Source organism: Lithobates pipiens, unplaced genomic scaffold (assembly GCF_037356315.1).
Source record: "Lithobates pipiens isolate NorthernLeopardFrog02 unplaced genomic scaffold, aLitPip1_a1.2 Scaffold_13, whole genome shotgun sequence".
Classification (NCBI taxonomy): Eukaryota; Metazoa; Chordata; class Amphibia; order Anura; family Ranidae; genus Lithobates; species Lithobates pipiens.
Genome location: NW_027507718.1, coordinates 418065503 through 418081134, shown reverse-complemented (window position 1 = coordinate 418081134; position 15632 = coordinate 418065503). Strand labels below are relative to the sequence as shown.

Here is a 15632-nt window from a genome sequence, read left to right as displayed (position 1 = left end):
AGAAAAGCATGATCTAATTTGATTTTTAACCTCCTCATCTCAAGAGAATAAATTCAGTTCCTCTAATCTTTCCTCAAAGAAAGAAGAGAGGGGGGAGGGAAGCACCCCGAGTGCAGTATTAAGATATTATTGACACTGAATAAAAAACTCACAGAAGGTAAAAGATTTGTTCACCTGGTAGTGAGGGGGTTCGCTTCTCGTCTCCATCCTGCAGGCTCGGCTGGGTGGTTCGGGTGGCTGGAATATGTAAGAGAAGGGCATGGACACCCTATCAGAACAGGAAGTCCATGTTAGCCAGTATGGAATACACCAGTGGAAGTGACGTCACCAGGAGGAAGCGAGAGCCGGATGTGGGTCGGATGAGCCTATGCTCTCGGAGCTCCAGCCCCTTCTACAGGACAGCAATGAAAAGTGGCCCCTCACTACCAGATGAGCACATCTCTTTTTGACACTCAGATGGTGCCTCCCTCCTCCCTGTTTGTATTCCTATTTATTCATATAAAAATGATCAAAATAGGAGATAAAACTCATAGTGTACAGTACTGTAGTAGGAATACTGTACCTCTGTGTTGGAAAAAATCAAAAAGGAAGAATCAGTTTTAATGTTAAAAAAAGAAAAAAAAAGAAAAAAAGAATTACATTCACAATGTTAGGGAGTCTGGAGCTCATCCATGTAAATCCGATGTGTATATTACAGTAAAGCTGCTGGTGTACAGTATACAGCGCTATATGTGGCCAGAGGTTCGGGGGCGATAGTGGCTCCCGGCGCTTCCTGGAGAACTTGGAGACACTCAGGAACTGTTGACATCACTTCCAGGAGCTCTGAACGCACGTTACGCCCGCCCCACTCAGCTGGGAGTGTCTCTGGGTGTCTCGGACAGCTTTACTGTACATATACACACTGGCTTTACATGGATGAACACCAGACTCCTTAACATTGCGCGTGTAATTCTTTTGTTTTTACACTAAAACTACTGCTTGTATATCAAGAGAAAATTTAAAAATGTTGCTCGTCTTTCAAAACGCTCGTATACCACATTACTCATAAACCAAGGTATTACTGTATAATGTTTCTAAATGTAAAATACTGCAGCTAGGGAAAAAACAATCCCTTGATAAGAGTAGAACATTGGGGGTACAGTGTTGTCCAGCACTTCAGAAGAAAAAGATTTGGGGGTACTTATTTCAGATGATTGTAAAATGAGCATTAAGTGTGACCAGGCAGTGGAAAAAGTGAATAGAACGCTAGGATGCATCAACTAGGGATCACCAGCAGGAGGGAGGAGGTTGTGATTCCCCTATATAGATCTTTAGTGAGACCTCATTTAGAATACGGTGTCCAGTTTTGGAGACCTCACATACAAAGAAATTGAGAAGATAAAGTCCTGAGACGGGTAACAAAAAGGGTGACAGGTCTGGGGGATAAAACATAACCATAACCCCGGTATGGTTTTTTGCAGCCGGCCGGCTTTCTCATGAAACCACTATCAGCAGCTCATAAGTCCCTGAAACAGTTTCTGAAATGGCAAGTGGACATTCCTCTCCACCCCCCGCTGTTTCTCAGGCTTTCTGATTCCACTGGTCCGCCCGCAAAATGATCCGACGGTGCAGCCAGCTGTTCCCATAGGCAATCAAAGATACTCTTTGATCACCTCGATGGCCTTAGAGGACCGGATCAACTTGATGTCACTTCTGGTCGAGGCTGGAGGTAAACAGGTAAATAAATAATATATATATATATATATATTTATTTTTTTAAACTCCATGGAGACGGCGCCTCCCAACCCTTTAAGGGGTTTAGGATGTAGGAGGCCTGGGTGGGATTATGATCATGTGACCCCCATGATTAGCAGTCATGGGGGTCACATGATCGGAAATCTCCCAATTGCAAGCAGCGATCGAAAGCTGTTAGCCATCAGCAACTGTGGCGGGAGCTCGCAGGGTGCGCACTCTAAGCAAAGCTGTATTCCATCAATTCACGCAAATATGCAGCTGCTCAGCGCCAAAGCCCACCCCGCTGATAGACCGCATATTTGCGTGCGACCAGTGCCAAGAAGAGATTTGGGGTCTTTTTTGACCCCAGATGCCACCATGAAGAGGACCGGTCATCTTTATTTCTATTACATGTGATTTTTGATCATATGATGTGTAGCATTTGTGCATATTGTATGGAGTCTGCCCGTTTGTTTTTTTTAGGTTTTAATGGGTTTGTGTAATTTGCCATGTGTAATGGCTGACTTTGCCAAAGGTGAATTATTCAGCTCTCCCCTTCTGGCCGCTCCTCTGGTTGTGTTTTTATATATATATATATATATATATATATATATATATATATATATATATATATATATATATATATATATATATATATATATATATATATATACATACATACATACATACATACACACACACACACACGACGTAGTTACTGAAAAAATGAAAATGGAGGCAGCCAGAGTTAATGGAGGGAGATTTCTGAAGCTTATTTGGCAAGTACAGAATCACAGTATATATACCTAATGCAAAGTGGTTGGAGGGAAGCTTCAGAATAGCAAAGATGTTTTTATTATAAATTATGTGAGCCGACTGCAGTTCCTCTAAGTTTAGCTTTAAAGGCCAAGTTCACCTTTTGCAAAAATAAATGCACATCTTTTTGCAGGTATAAAAATGTGCATTTGCTATTTTGTTTACATTGCATCCTGTAAAGAATTGCACCCGCAATCAGCAGATCGCGGGTGCAATGGCAGGATTCTGCAGACTCTCAGTACACTGTCCGCCTATACCTCCGATAAAGACAGAAAGTTATTGAAGTACGTAGTTCAATGAGAACTGCAAGCTGCCAGCCACAATGGCTGATGGTTCTTGTAGTCAGCAAACACTGAATGAATGATGTAGCCATGTGGGCAGAGTCCCGCACAGCCACGCTGTTTTCAAATTGTTACAGCAGGTGCAGGGAGAAGATCCTCCAACCCCTGTCACATAGTGGGGAGTGCTGGTGGCAGGAGGTGGTTGGATTGGAGCATGTTACACTCCAAATATGGGAGTAACATGTAACATTCTCCTAAAAGGTGAACTTGTCCTTTCACTGCCTTTAGTACAATTTGGCGGAAAATCAGATCTTAATTCAACAGCAATCTTTGCAGACCTCTAGGTGATTCCCAAATATTCAGAATTTGTAAAGTTTCAGTGGAGCAAAAAAATGTTTTATTAGTTATGCGTCTCTAAAAATTGTAATGCAAGTATAACATTGGTTTCCGGGATTTAAAACATAATCAAATACCACTATAGTATACAGCAGCCTTTATTTCACACAGCATAAAAATTAATATGCGCGATTTGTTAATGTAGTAAAAAAAAAAATAAAAAAAAAAAAAGGTCAGCTACGGCCCCGCTGAAAAGCATCACTTACCTTAGTATTGAAATCAAGAGCATTTTGAGATGTCTTGTATAATTCAGGGTATTTTAGCATGTTTTCTTTGCGACATGATCTTTCAAATATTCCAAGAGTCAAAGGGGGAAGGGCAGTAAACATCTGTGGAACAACAACAACTTTACTAAGAAAAAGTAGATGGTCAAAACACAAAACAAGTTACTGCATAAGAAAACACCACCTACCACATTGTACAGACCAATGCACCATCTTTCAAAGAGGATTTGTCCAGAAAAACCATTAATAAAAGCAAACCAGATCTGGAAAAACAAAATATATATATATATATATAAGATGCTGAAGAGCAAAAATCATAATCATAACTGTCAAAGCGTATAAAAAAATAATAATAATGTTTTTTTGTTTTGTTTTGTTTTTTTAGGTGGGAGCCATTGATTTCCAAGCATGTTGCTCATCAGCAACTCATTTACAGTCCTGAAAGTAGATCATCTGGGAGACAGGGCAAGACAGCTTTGATCAGTGGTTTCTCACACTGGATCTCTGCATTCTGACAAAATTCTAACAAAAAAAACACCAAAAACAAACAAAAAGAAGAAAAACAAAAAAAACACCTGTACTGTTTTTGTATTGTACGAAACCAAGAGTTAATTAAAACAGACAATCGACAATTTGTTTTGATCACAACAAATCTGTTCAAAATAGGCAATTTGTCTAAAAATTAGATTCAGTAATTCACAAAGAGCAGTTAGCAAACAAGCCAAAAGCCTAGCCAGCAATGAAAGGATTAAAGAAACAAGGGAAGGGGGTGCTTCCCCTAAGAGACACAAAGAGTGCATGACATGCACTACAAATTAATTTCAGAAACAATGGCCCAGCCTCTGTTACACTGAATGCTTCATTTAGCCACATTAGGAAAGGATGAATTGCTACAAATTCACCATTTATCAATATATACCCGGGCTGCCTTCCACAAGAACAGTTGCTGTGGACAAGGCTGTTCCCTCGGTGAGAGTAGAACTTGTGGGGGGGAGGAGAAGACAAAAACAAATTGCTACGTATAGAATTAGAACAGAAAACAAGGTCTGCAGTAACTGGAAAATCAGACACACTTCCTGGGAGACAGTTCTACAACTCACGTCAGCTTAAAATAAAATTTAAGACATAAGTGCACTTTTTGTTACCGATTTAACATTTTTAACATTTTACAGGTGCTGCGTGGTTTTCAGAGTTTTTTTCAATGTTCGTTTTCTAAATGTTCCTACATCGTAGTTTCTGTGCACTGGAATTTTAAAATGGGAAGTAAAAGTATGTGAACCCATTGGAATTAACTGGTTACCTGTAGTAACTTGCCATAAAATGTGATCTGATCCTCAGTCACAAAAAGAGAAACACTATGCTTAAATTGATAACACAAAAACAATTTTAATTCCTTGTGTCTTTATGGAAAACACCCATTAGAGTGGTTATAAAGACTCAGGTTTTTCACCTTAATGCATTCTATGTATTAAGGTGAAAAACCTGTGTTGCAGGGCCCTCCAGACCCCCCTTTTTCTTACCCGAGCTTGATTCGATCCAGCGATGTGTACGAGTGCAGTGGCTCCAGCTGCAGCCATTGGCTCTCGCTGCTGTCAATCAAATCCAGCGTCACGGGAGTGGGAAACGGATCAGAATCCTGCTGTCTGTGCCAATAGACGCAGCAGCGGGACTCAGGAGCGAAACCGCATGGGTGCCACCATGAAAAGCGGCTTTCTGTGGGGGCACCTGATGAAGAGGAGGGGCTTGGAGCACCGGCGGGAGAACCAAGAAGGGGAAGATCATTGCTGCTCTGTGCAGTTAAGTATAGATCTGTTCATTATTTTTATTTAAAAAAACAAAAACCCCTTAAGCATTCACAGTGCTGGAGGAAAAAGTGGACCCATAAACTATTTCAGCGAAAACCAATTTGAGCTAGTAGTTTGCTTATCTGGGGTCCAATTAATGAAGTATGTTTGAAGGTGTGGTTTAGAGCTACTTTGCTTGATAGACACTCAAACATTTTAAGATTGCTGCTCATAAGAAGCATCAGCTGATGCGATCTATGCCTCACAAAAAGGAGCTCTTTGAAGATGTACAATCAAGAAAAGTAGTAACAGATAAAGACTTAAAGACATCACTGGAACTGGTCAACACCCCTGTTCATCAGTCCACCATATGTAAGTCTTCGAAAAAGGCAGGGTGTCCATGGTAGACACCACGTGGGATACCGCTGCTCTCCAAAAAACAAAACAAAAAACATCACATTGTTGCAAGCCTTAAATTTGCCAAAGAGCACCCTGGCAAACTGCAATACTACTGGAAAAATTTGTGGACTGATGAAACAAACGTTACATAGTTCAGGAAGAATACTCAGCACTATGTATAGCGCAAAAACGGCACAGCTTACTAACATCTAAACGTGATCCCAATGAAGTGTGATGACAGAAACATCAGGATTTGGGCTTGCTTCACTGTCTTAGGGTTTGGACCACTTGCCATCGAGTGGAAAATTACAGGATAATGTCAGGGCGGCTGTCCGCCAGCTGAACCTTAGCAGAATTTGGGTGATGCAGCAGGACAATGACCCCAAGCATCAAAGTAAACCCACACCGACTGGCTTCAGAAAACATTATTGTTTCAGGACAAAATCACACGAAGCCCACCCAGAACATGCCTCACTTTCATGTTTCACCCAGAAAGGACATGGATAGGAATGCTCTCATGCATCTGCCAAATACACTGTGGAAACCCTAAACTGCATGTTTGAAGTCAAGCTATGTCCTCAAAGTCCAAAGGCACGTGTGCCTAGGGCACATAGGAAGGACTTAGAAAAATCAAGAAAATGTGAGTAAATTCCTGTGTTGTTGGGCTTGTGTGTGCCTCAAGTGGGTTTTGCTTTCCTAAACAAGTCTATGGGAATGCAAAACCCACTTGAAGTAGGTGAAATGTAGGTCAGGAGAAAATTAAATGCACCTGTCAAATTCTGAATGAATGATGTCAGAAGGGTCTCAAACTGATGTAATCAACACTAAACCAAAGCCTGTTTAACAGGCCCTACAAATGCTTGTGTTCTCTGTGAATTTCCAGCACAAGTAAACTGGCAGACTTTGTTGAACCTTATACTGAGGAGTGCTGTAACCCAATAAGACTTAATGGGTAGCTGGTGCCATGAGTACTGCCTCAGGTTTCCCATTTCACAGTGACTCTTCTCTCTTGCAGCATCCTATGGAGCCAACCTTGTATACAACGACCAAAGTTGTGTCTCCTTACACCATGGGTGCTCAACCTGTGGCCCTCCAGTTGTTTGGGAACTTCAAGTCCCATCATACCTCTGTCTTTGGAAGTCATGCTTGGAACTGTGAGCCTTCCAATGCCTCATGGGACTTGTAGTTCTGCAACAGCTATAGGGCTACAGGTTGAGAACCCATGCGCTACACTGTGTGCAATAAAAAACAAACAGCCCTGTAGACTAGGGTGCCAAGACACTCCCCCACTCCCCCTTGCTAGCAGACCATCTGGAGACTGGAATGTCCATTGTTCAAAGATGACTGGAAGCTCAGGGAAGCAGCACAGAGCAGCAGCATTAAATGATGCAAACTGCAAGTGCTGGGGTATGCATTTTAAGAAATCGTTAACTGGGGAATGTTTACTTTAATGTGTTCAATGTGTCAAGCTAAAAAACGTTAGGGATTAATGCTACTTTAACCTCTATATCCCTTTTATTCTCTAAAATATGCAACTGAATTTCTGTTGAAGTGGTTGTAAACCCTTGCATATATCCAGTGAAGTGAACAGCCTCTGATGATACACCGAGATGAAAAAAATCCTTCTACATAAGTTTTACTTCTTTATCTGTAGTCTTCTCCTCGCTACACCCCTTCAAAAGTGCAGAACGCGTTAAAAATCTTTCTTCATCTGTCAGGAGCAGAGAGGAGGGGTGGAGAGACTGCAGTTACAATGTGTGAGAGCTGACTGAAGGAAAGTCACACACCCCCCTCCATACAGCAAAAAGAACTGTGTTCTGGACAACACCGCTCTCCTCCCCCTCCCTTCCGACACAAATTTCATGTGTCGGGAAAACTTTTCAGAAGTGAGACATGCTGATAACAGAAGAACGAAGCACCAGAGAGAAACTACACTTTGGAGAGAGATAAGTAATCACTGCACATAAGTACTTTGCTCAGATTCCATGACTGGGTTTTACAACCACTTATCGTACAAGAAAACCAAACTGTTTCTGAAGACTGTAGTCCTGTCCTAGGGTAAAAATTCTGCCCTGCCATTGATAAAATACAGCGAATGTTGTCCACTCAGGACAGGAATTGAGTTACTGGAAGGACCACCAGGGGTAAACTGCCCCCCCAAAAAAGGAAACAAATGCAAGGCAAAATATTTTTGTTCTTGGATTTAGGTGCACTTTAATCCCATGTATAAATGTTTCAATATTTCATATAAATGTTTTTCAAAGTGTGAAAAACAAAACAAAAAAACCCAACTTCTTAATATTGCTTTAGCTTTCTTTTCCAGGTACAGAAGAAATACATTTATACTAGCAATCACCTTGACAATTTCACCTAGCATAGATCTGTAGCTTGCTGCTTTAAAAAGGTCACATAATCCCATAGTACTCTTCAATTCCTGTTGTCCGGGAGGTTTATGGAGCTTTTATTTCATCTTCCAGGCACAAAAGGGGAGTGGAGGTAGCCCTGACGCAGCATTTCTGCATATTAAACAGTGGCTCACAAATAGTCAATAAGTCCCTGCTCCCACGCCTGCTCAGCACAAAGACCAGCTCAAAGGAGACATTCAAAACAAGCAGTTGTCTCTGCTCAACACATTCCTTGATGGGCTTCTGGCCTTCTCAGTCCTAGCAATGGCCCTTTCAACATCTGCTAAGCTTGTTTTACTTGGCAGAAAAGGCCTATCTGGGAAACTATCAAAATGCCTTTAGAATTGCATTAAATCTGTTTTCTTTATGCCTTTAAAACGACAGTGAAAAATCATTTACAACCAAAAGCCAAAAGGAAAATTTGTTAAATGCTCTCAGAGCTGATCTGCTGATCTTTAATAAAATACAGAGAAGTGGAAATGATTCACTGGCAATGTTGTATCAAACAAAATTGCTTTATTCTATCTGACCAGCTAACGGTTTCCACATGTTACAACCGAACATGTCTTGTTGGTGTAAACATGGGCAAACCCATAGGTTTAGGATTACTTAATAAGGCAGTGTAAATGAACTACATAGAGCTCTACATTAGAGTGACCACCTTACAACTCACTGGCTGTAGTTAGAACCCGGTTTCACTGCCTATTCCAGATGTATGCACAGAGCCCAAGGTCAAATTGTAGACAGCGTGTAGCATGAAAAATGCCTGACAATGTATTTTGGTTAGGTTAACTGGGAGCTTGTCTTGGGTTACTTACATACAAACCCATAGAAATTCCTTAATATATTTATATTATCAAGTTAAAAATTCCAACTTAGACTCATTTCAGCATGGGAATGGCTTCTAAACTAGCTTTACAACTCCAGAAAATATTTAACACAGTCTATGCAATTTGAAGGTTTTATTCTAGAGGGGATTTATTTTTTCATTTATTTTTTCTAAACAAAACTTGAATTCAGGAAAATGGCCAGACTTGGTCACTGGTGGGGATTCTATAGCTGGCCATAGCTGGCCATACATGGATCAAAATTTGGCTCAGTCAGCAGGACCTCCTTTTATTGTTCCCCTAGACCTAAACTAGTACTTAACCCCTGAAGTGCAGGCAAGATCCCCACTGGAAGGGATATTATTTTAGTTGCCTGGAGTTGGGCTTCAAACTTGAACTAAAACATTTTTTGTGGTAATTGCTAATGCTTTGAAATTGCAATCAAAATCAGTGCACGTGTGCAAACTTGCAAATCTGTATCACCTTTTTCTTTACCGTTATTTTATAATATCCATAATGCCATCTTGCAGCTTCTGTTCCAGAACCACTTCTTCAGCATTAGAAGCGGGTACTAAAGGCTGTTTGAGGAAAGTGATTCAGCAAGTTCATTGTAAGACCCGACTTGACAGGAACTAGGCCAGTCAGGGCCAGAATTATAAGGGGGCAAATAGGGGTAATAGCCCCAGGCACCCCTGACAGAAGTGGCCTCCCTCGATACAAAAAAATTATATAAAGCAATATGAACAATATATATATATATATATATATATATATATATATATATATATATAAAAAACAATAAAAAAAATGTAGTTTTGTTTATTAAATGCATCTTGGGAAGTAATATTCTGCCAGCCATCACCTGTAAAACTTTGGACCACACATAGCGCACTATGACCGTGTGCGTGTGTGTGTGGGGGGGGGGGTAAGTGTGACCTCAGAACGACGTTGTTATGCATTTTAAAAATGTTTGACCCTCATTGAGAATGTAAACTAACTCTGTGTATAAGGGGGCCCAGAGGCTAAAGTGCCCCCCCCCCCCCCAAGTCTAAATCTGGCCCTGGGGCCAGTTATAGGTCAGTTCTAACACCACCGTAATCATTCCTCCCTTCTGCCCTTTAACAACCACCTGTTACTTGTATTACAAAATACAGCTGTCAATCCAGTGATGGCACAGGACTGGGTGAGAAAGCTCATTGGACTGTGCAGTGATGGTCTCTGCTCTTGTACAACAAAGAGCGTAATCACATACTATAAAGGAGGTGTGGAACACCAATGACCACTGAGCTGTCCAGCCAGCAGAGATAAACTAGAGGTCACAGAATCCCAGAACATGCCGCTATATGTCCATGCAGCAGCTGGGGAAACATACTGGGAAAAAAACAAACAATACACAGTTTTGCCGCTTTACATGTATGATTTTCAACATTGTATTTTCAGAGCGTTTGCATTGAAACAATATAGAGACTTTATTTCTTCTTTAAAGACATCAGCAAGTTTAGTTAGAACCAGCACATGGGCATCAGATAATCAAGGCCTTCTTACCCAACAAATCCTCTATGATGATAAATTACAAGGTGGTAAAAAGGCAGAGAGCAGAATATGAGAAAACAGGTAAATGCTCGTTTCCAAGGGTCACATGACCGGCAGCTGAACATTAGCACTTACCTCAATTATATAAAGCACAATGTTCTTGTAAAAGCAGTACAAAATACACTTGGAGACCCTGTTGTAGTTCCAGGCACCATGGACCAATAGCAAGTTTTTCAAATACTTAAACTAAAGAAAAGACACAGAAAACAAAAATCAATATTGAGTAATTCTAAATGACAGCAAACCCTGATCTCATAATATTTTTGCCTCAAAAATTTATGTAAAGCCAAAACTTTTTGTAAAGAGTAGGGAAGGGATAAAACCCATTGGAGGAGATTTCCCTGTACTTCCAATCCCAAAAATGAAACTGGAAGTGAGAAGAAATCACTACAAAGTGAGGGGAATTTTCCCTCAGGCAGTTGTGACCAAACGTGTGTCCCTAAACGTGTGTCCCCATTGGACGATTTTTTTCTCATCTCCTGTGCCAGAGACAAAGCAGAAATTTTGGATTTTGCATCACTTTTAGTCTTGGTGATCTGGACAAATAGAGAGGGGTAAATGTAGTTTGGAAGTACACAGCCTGCAATAATCATAGTAAAAACCTTACAGGATTTCTAACTTCTATATTCTTTACATGAAAAATAAACAAACACACACACACACATATACACACACACTATATCTATCTATCTATACACACACACACACACACATACACATACGTACACACATACCTATATACACACACAGTGAATATGAAAAGTCTACAAACCCCTGTTAAAAGGTTTCTGTGGTGTAAAGAAACGAGACAAACTGAAATCTTTTAGGTGGAGGCAGGTAAAAATGAAAAACAAAAATATGGTTGCATAAGTGTGCAAACCCTTAAACACTTTGTTGAAGCACCTTTTGATTTTATTACAGAGCAGTCTTTTTGGGTATGAGTCTATCAGCATGGCACATCTTGACTTGACAATATTTGCCCACTCTTCTTTGCAAAAACAAACACTCTAAATCTGTCAGATTGCGAGGGCATCTCCTGTACACAGCCCCCTTCAGATTACCCCACAGATTTTCAATTGGATTCAGGTTGGGGCTCTGGCTGGGCCATTCAAAGACTTTCATCTTCTTCTGGTGAAGCCATTTCTTTGTTGATTTGGATGTATACTTTGGGTCATTGTCATGCTGAAAGATGAAGTTCCTCTTCATCTTCCGCTACCTTGACTAAGGCCCCTGTTCTAGCTGAATAAAAACAGCCCCAAAGCATGATGCTGACACCACGCATTTTCGGTGATGTGCAGTGGTGTTTTTGCGCCAAACATATCTTTTGGAATTATTGCCAAAAAGTTTAACCTTGGTTTTATCAGAATTGTGTTTTTTGCAAAATTTAGCCAAGCTTGGAAGTTTTTCTTTGTAAGAAAAGGCTTCCGTCTTACCACTCTACCACAGACGTATGAAGAATACGGGAGATAGTTGTCACATGTACCACATAGCCAGTACTTGCCAGATGTTCCTGCAGCTCCATTGCTGTAGGCCTCTTGGTAGCCTCCCTGACCAGTTTTCGTTTAATCTTTCCATCAATTTTTGAGGGACGTCCAGTTCTTGGTAATGTCACTGTTGTGGCATATTTCCTCCACTTGATGACTGTCTTCACTGTGTTCCATGGTACATCTAATGCTTTGGAAATTCTTTTGTACCCTTCTCCTGACTGATAACTTAAGGAGATCCTTCGGATGCTTTGCAAGCAAATGTCAGGAAAGGCCTACTAGAACAGCTGAACTTTCTTTGGGGTTAATCAGAGGCCCTTAAAGCCCAGGTTCGCACTGACAGCGGGAATGAAATCGTGTGAGTTCAGCTGAACCTCCCACGATTTCATTCCTGCATACCAGTCCCAACTTTGGGGGGAGATTTCAGAAACATCTGTGTGGGTTGCTGCACAGATGTCAATGGAAATCACACCCCAAAGTCACCAAAATTTGTATAAAATCTACTTTTGGGAATCTGCGGCGTTGCATCGATTCGGACAGTACCATTACTGACAATTTTTGACCTGTCAAATCACATGCCAAATTGCTCCACTGTGAACCAGGGCTAAATGATAGCAGGTGGGCACCGAGTCCTATTTAACATGATTTTGATGGTGTAGCTGTTTTCAGAATTAAGCAATCATATTCAGTTAGAAGATGACGTGCACTCTTATGCAACCACACTTTTTTATTTTTAACCGCCCCCCAAAACATTTCAGTTTGTTTTTCAACTGGAGTTGAGGTTGGAAAAAGTTATGAAATGATTTATCTTTGTCTCATTTGTTTACAGCACAGAAATCTGACATTTTAAGAATAGAAGTGTAGACTCTTTATATCCACCGTGTGTGTATATGTATGTGTGTGTGTGTATATATTTATTTTAGGCAGCAAATAAATATGTTGTCCCTGAAGTTGATGTGCTGAAAGCAGAAAAAATAGGCATCGTAGTTTGGTGTGTATTGGGCTGCATAGCTGCAGACTGGTCAGGGCGTCAATGCTGACCCGGGTCTACAGCCAAAAGCACCTACAATGGGCATGAGAGCATCAGCATTGGTACATGGAGCAATGGAAGGAAGTGGCCTGGTCTGATAAATCACGTCTTCTTTTAAATCATTTGGATGGCTGAATGGCTTTGAATATATGGCACCAAAGTGTAGTATGGGAAGACAGTAAGCCAGCAGAGACAGTGTGTTACTTTGGGAAATGTACTGCTGGGAAACCTTGGGTCATGCCATTCATGTGTAGGTTACTTTGAAATTCATGCCTCGACTAGTCAAGACTGCTTTGGTGGCAAAAGCAGAACCTACTCAATATTAGGTGGGTGGTCATAATGGGGGGGGGGGGGGAGGTGTTTTTGCCATAAATATGCTAAAAAAAAAAAAAAAGAAAAAAAAAAAAAGAAATCTAGTAAGCATGTCCCAACCCAGAAGCCCTAGTGCAGCACAACATAGTTCAGATTGGTTACAGGAACTGTCTTTGTTTATAAGGTTGTACCTGTGCTATGGAGTAATCAGAGGAGTTTGCAGCTTGTAGTCCTTCATTCCCACTTATACCAACACCAACGTGGGCAGTTTGGATCATGCTGACATCATTCGCTCCATCGCCAATAGCTAGAGTGATAACTTTCACTTGTTTCTTTACCATGTCCACAACCTCAGACTTTTGAAGGGGGGACACCCTGAAATAATTCAATAGAAACAACCCCCATGAAAAATACAATAGATACTACACTCATAACCAAAATAAATGTTCATAAGATTACATAAGGCTTGTTTTTAACCTTGCCGGCATTGCTCAAGATCAGCTCTCTGTGCAATTCTCTAATAACACTGTACTCTTAGAAAACCTCATTCGGAGCCAGAGTTGTATGCCAAGGATCCCAATCTGTGCCTGATGGGATTACGCATGCGAAGGTGGTCAGGTATTGATACTCACAATCTGCTGTGGATACAGTGGTCGGGGGGGGGGGGGGTTGGGGGCAGGTTATGCTGCTGGAGAGGGCACAATGACATACATGTACATGATTGTGCCTGCACATTCTGCCCCGCGGCAGTATAATTATTGTGGCGGGTTGGCAAGTGGTTAAAACCCTGCTCAATCAGAGCTTCTATTAAAGTATATTTTGTGCACTGATATTTCTGGGACATGACAAGCAGTCATCAAGTTCATTATGGTTACATAAATTAGTCATCTTCTTTTTGAACAGTTAAAATATTTTCCTACTTTCCAAAAATTAAATACATTTAAAAAAAACCTTCTCACTGAAGCAGATGCACAGAGCGCTCCCTTTGATCAAATTTGTCTAAATGTCTGGGTGCAGACACACCCTGCTGATGAAACTACGCAATTATATTTGTTTATAAGTGACAGATAAGCTCAGAAAGAAATGTTTTCTATAAAACTCAAATATTATGCGTGTAGTTTTCCCCAGCACAGAAGCAGGTAAGAGTCTGAAATAAGGTTTTATAAAATCCTTTCAATGTAAATGGTTGACCTGGAGGGAACAGCTTTTCTTAACAAAAAAACGTTTCATTTTAAGGGCCGGTTCACACTGGGGGCGATGCGAGGCGACACGACTTGCCTCGCCGCGACCTGACAAGTCGCCCCCGTTCTGTACAATGGAACTGTTCTAAGAGGAGCGACTCGAGTCGCTCCGTCTTAGAAAAAAGGTTCCTGTACTACTTTTGGGCGACCTCGGGGCGACTTGCATTGACTTCTATACAGAAGTCATTTGCAAGTCGCCGCTGAGGTCGCGGCAGGTCGCGGCGAGGCAAGTCGTGTCGCCTTGCATCGCCCCCAGTGTGAACCGGCCCTAAGGTTTGCTGCCAGTTTAATAACTTTCATACAAGTATACTTTTAGGACCCATTCACATAATTACGCTGTAGTAATGAGCCTTCCAAGAGGCACCCCAATGACCCTTCCCAGTGCGAAGCATTACAGTGCCAAAAATGCTGAATGCATTGTTTTTTTTCCCCCTGTCGGTGCTTAAGGAAGTGCATTCAAATGAATGGGCTGCCCCTGGTCTAACAGGTGTTTAGTGAGGTGTAGAGAACGCATCCTAAAGGGTAAACACGCCTTGAAACCTGGAGGTGCATAGAGGGAACACATGGGGTGGTGTTTTAAAACTGGTTCAAAATTAGAACATACACTGCGCTTCAAAAAGTAAATAGACTCTACACAACAAATGTTTGTGATATAAAAAAGTGCATACATGCATGTAAAATAAATACAGTGATATCACAGTTTCAACCAACTGTAGAAAGAGACAATATTGCAACAAACAAAATCATCAAATAAATATACTATTTAAAAAGTGCTACTGTGCATCCGTATGATAAATAGCTATAAAAAAAAAAAAAAAAAAAAAAAAAAAAAAAAACACACACACACACACACACACACACACACACATATTTTTTTTATTTCTGATTAATAAACTGTTAAAATTATATTACAACATCCAGCGCTTATTGCCTAGGGGGAGCACCTGAGTGTAATCACTGCAACTTGCTTTGCACACAACAGTCTCTGAATCGCATTGACTTTAAAGCACCTCTGACTTGACACAATTGGATGTCACATATGCACACACAAGCACTTTCTCTTTACATTATGTTTTAGTGGATCTATATATGATCCTATGGAATATATATATATATATATATATATA

The 15632-nt window shown here is 40.8% G+C and overlaps 1 protein-coding gene across 6 annotated transcripts in view; it reads right to left on the bottom strand.

The window, feature by feature from the left end:
- The window catches only part of ATP8A1 (ATPase phospholipid transporting 8A1), a 376828-nt gene that overhangs the window by 33454 nt on the left and 327742 nt on the right, over positions 1-15632 (bottom strand). For all 6 annotated transcript variants that reach the window (XM_077477552.1, XM_077477551.1, XM_077477556.1 and 3 more), the window contains 4 exons: positions 13456-13639; positions 10514-10624; positions 3619-3693; positions 3413-3535 (listed from right to left, as the gene is read on the bottom strand). In XM_077477552.1, the coding sequence (XP_077333678.1) occupies positions 3413-3535; positions 3619-3693; positions 10514-10624; positions 13456-13639 (493 nt within the window). The remainder of the gene's footprint in view (positions 1-3412; positions 3536-3618; positions 3694-10513; positions 10625-13455; positions 13640-15632) is intronic.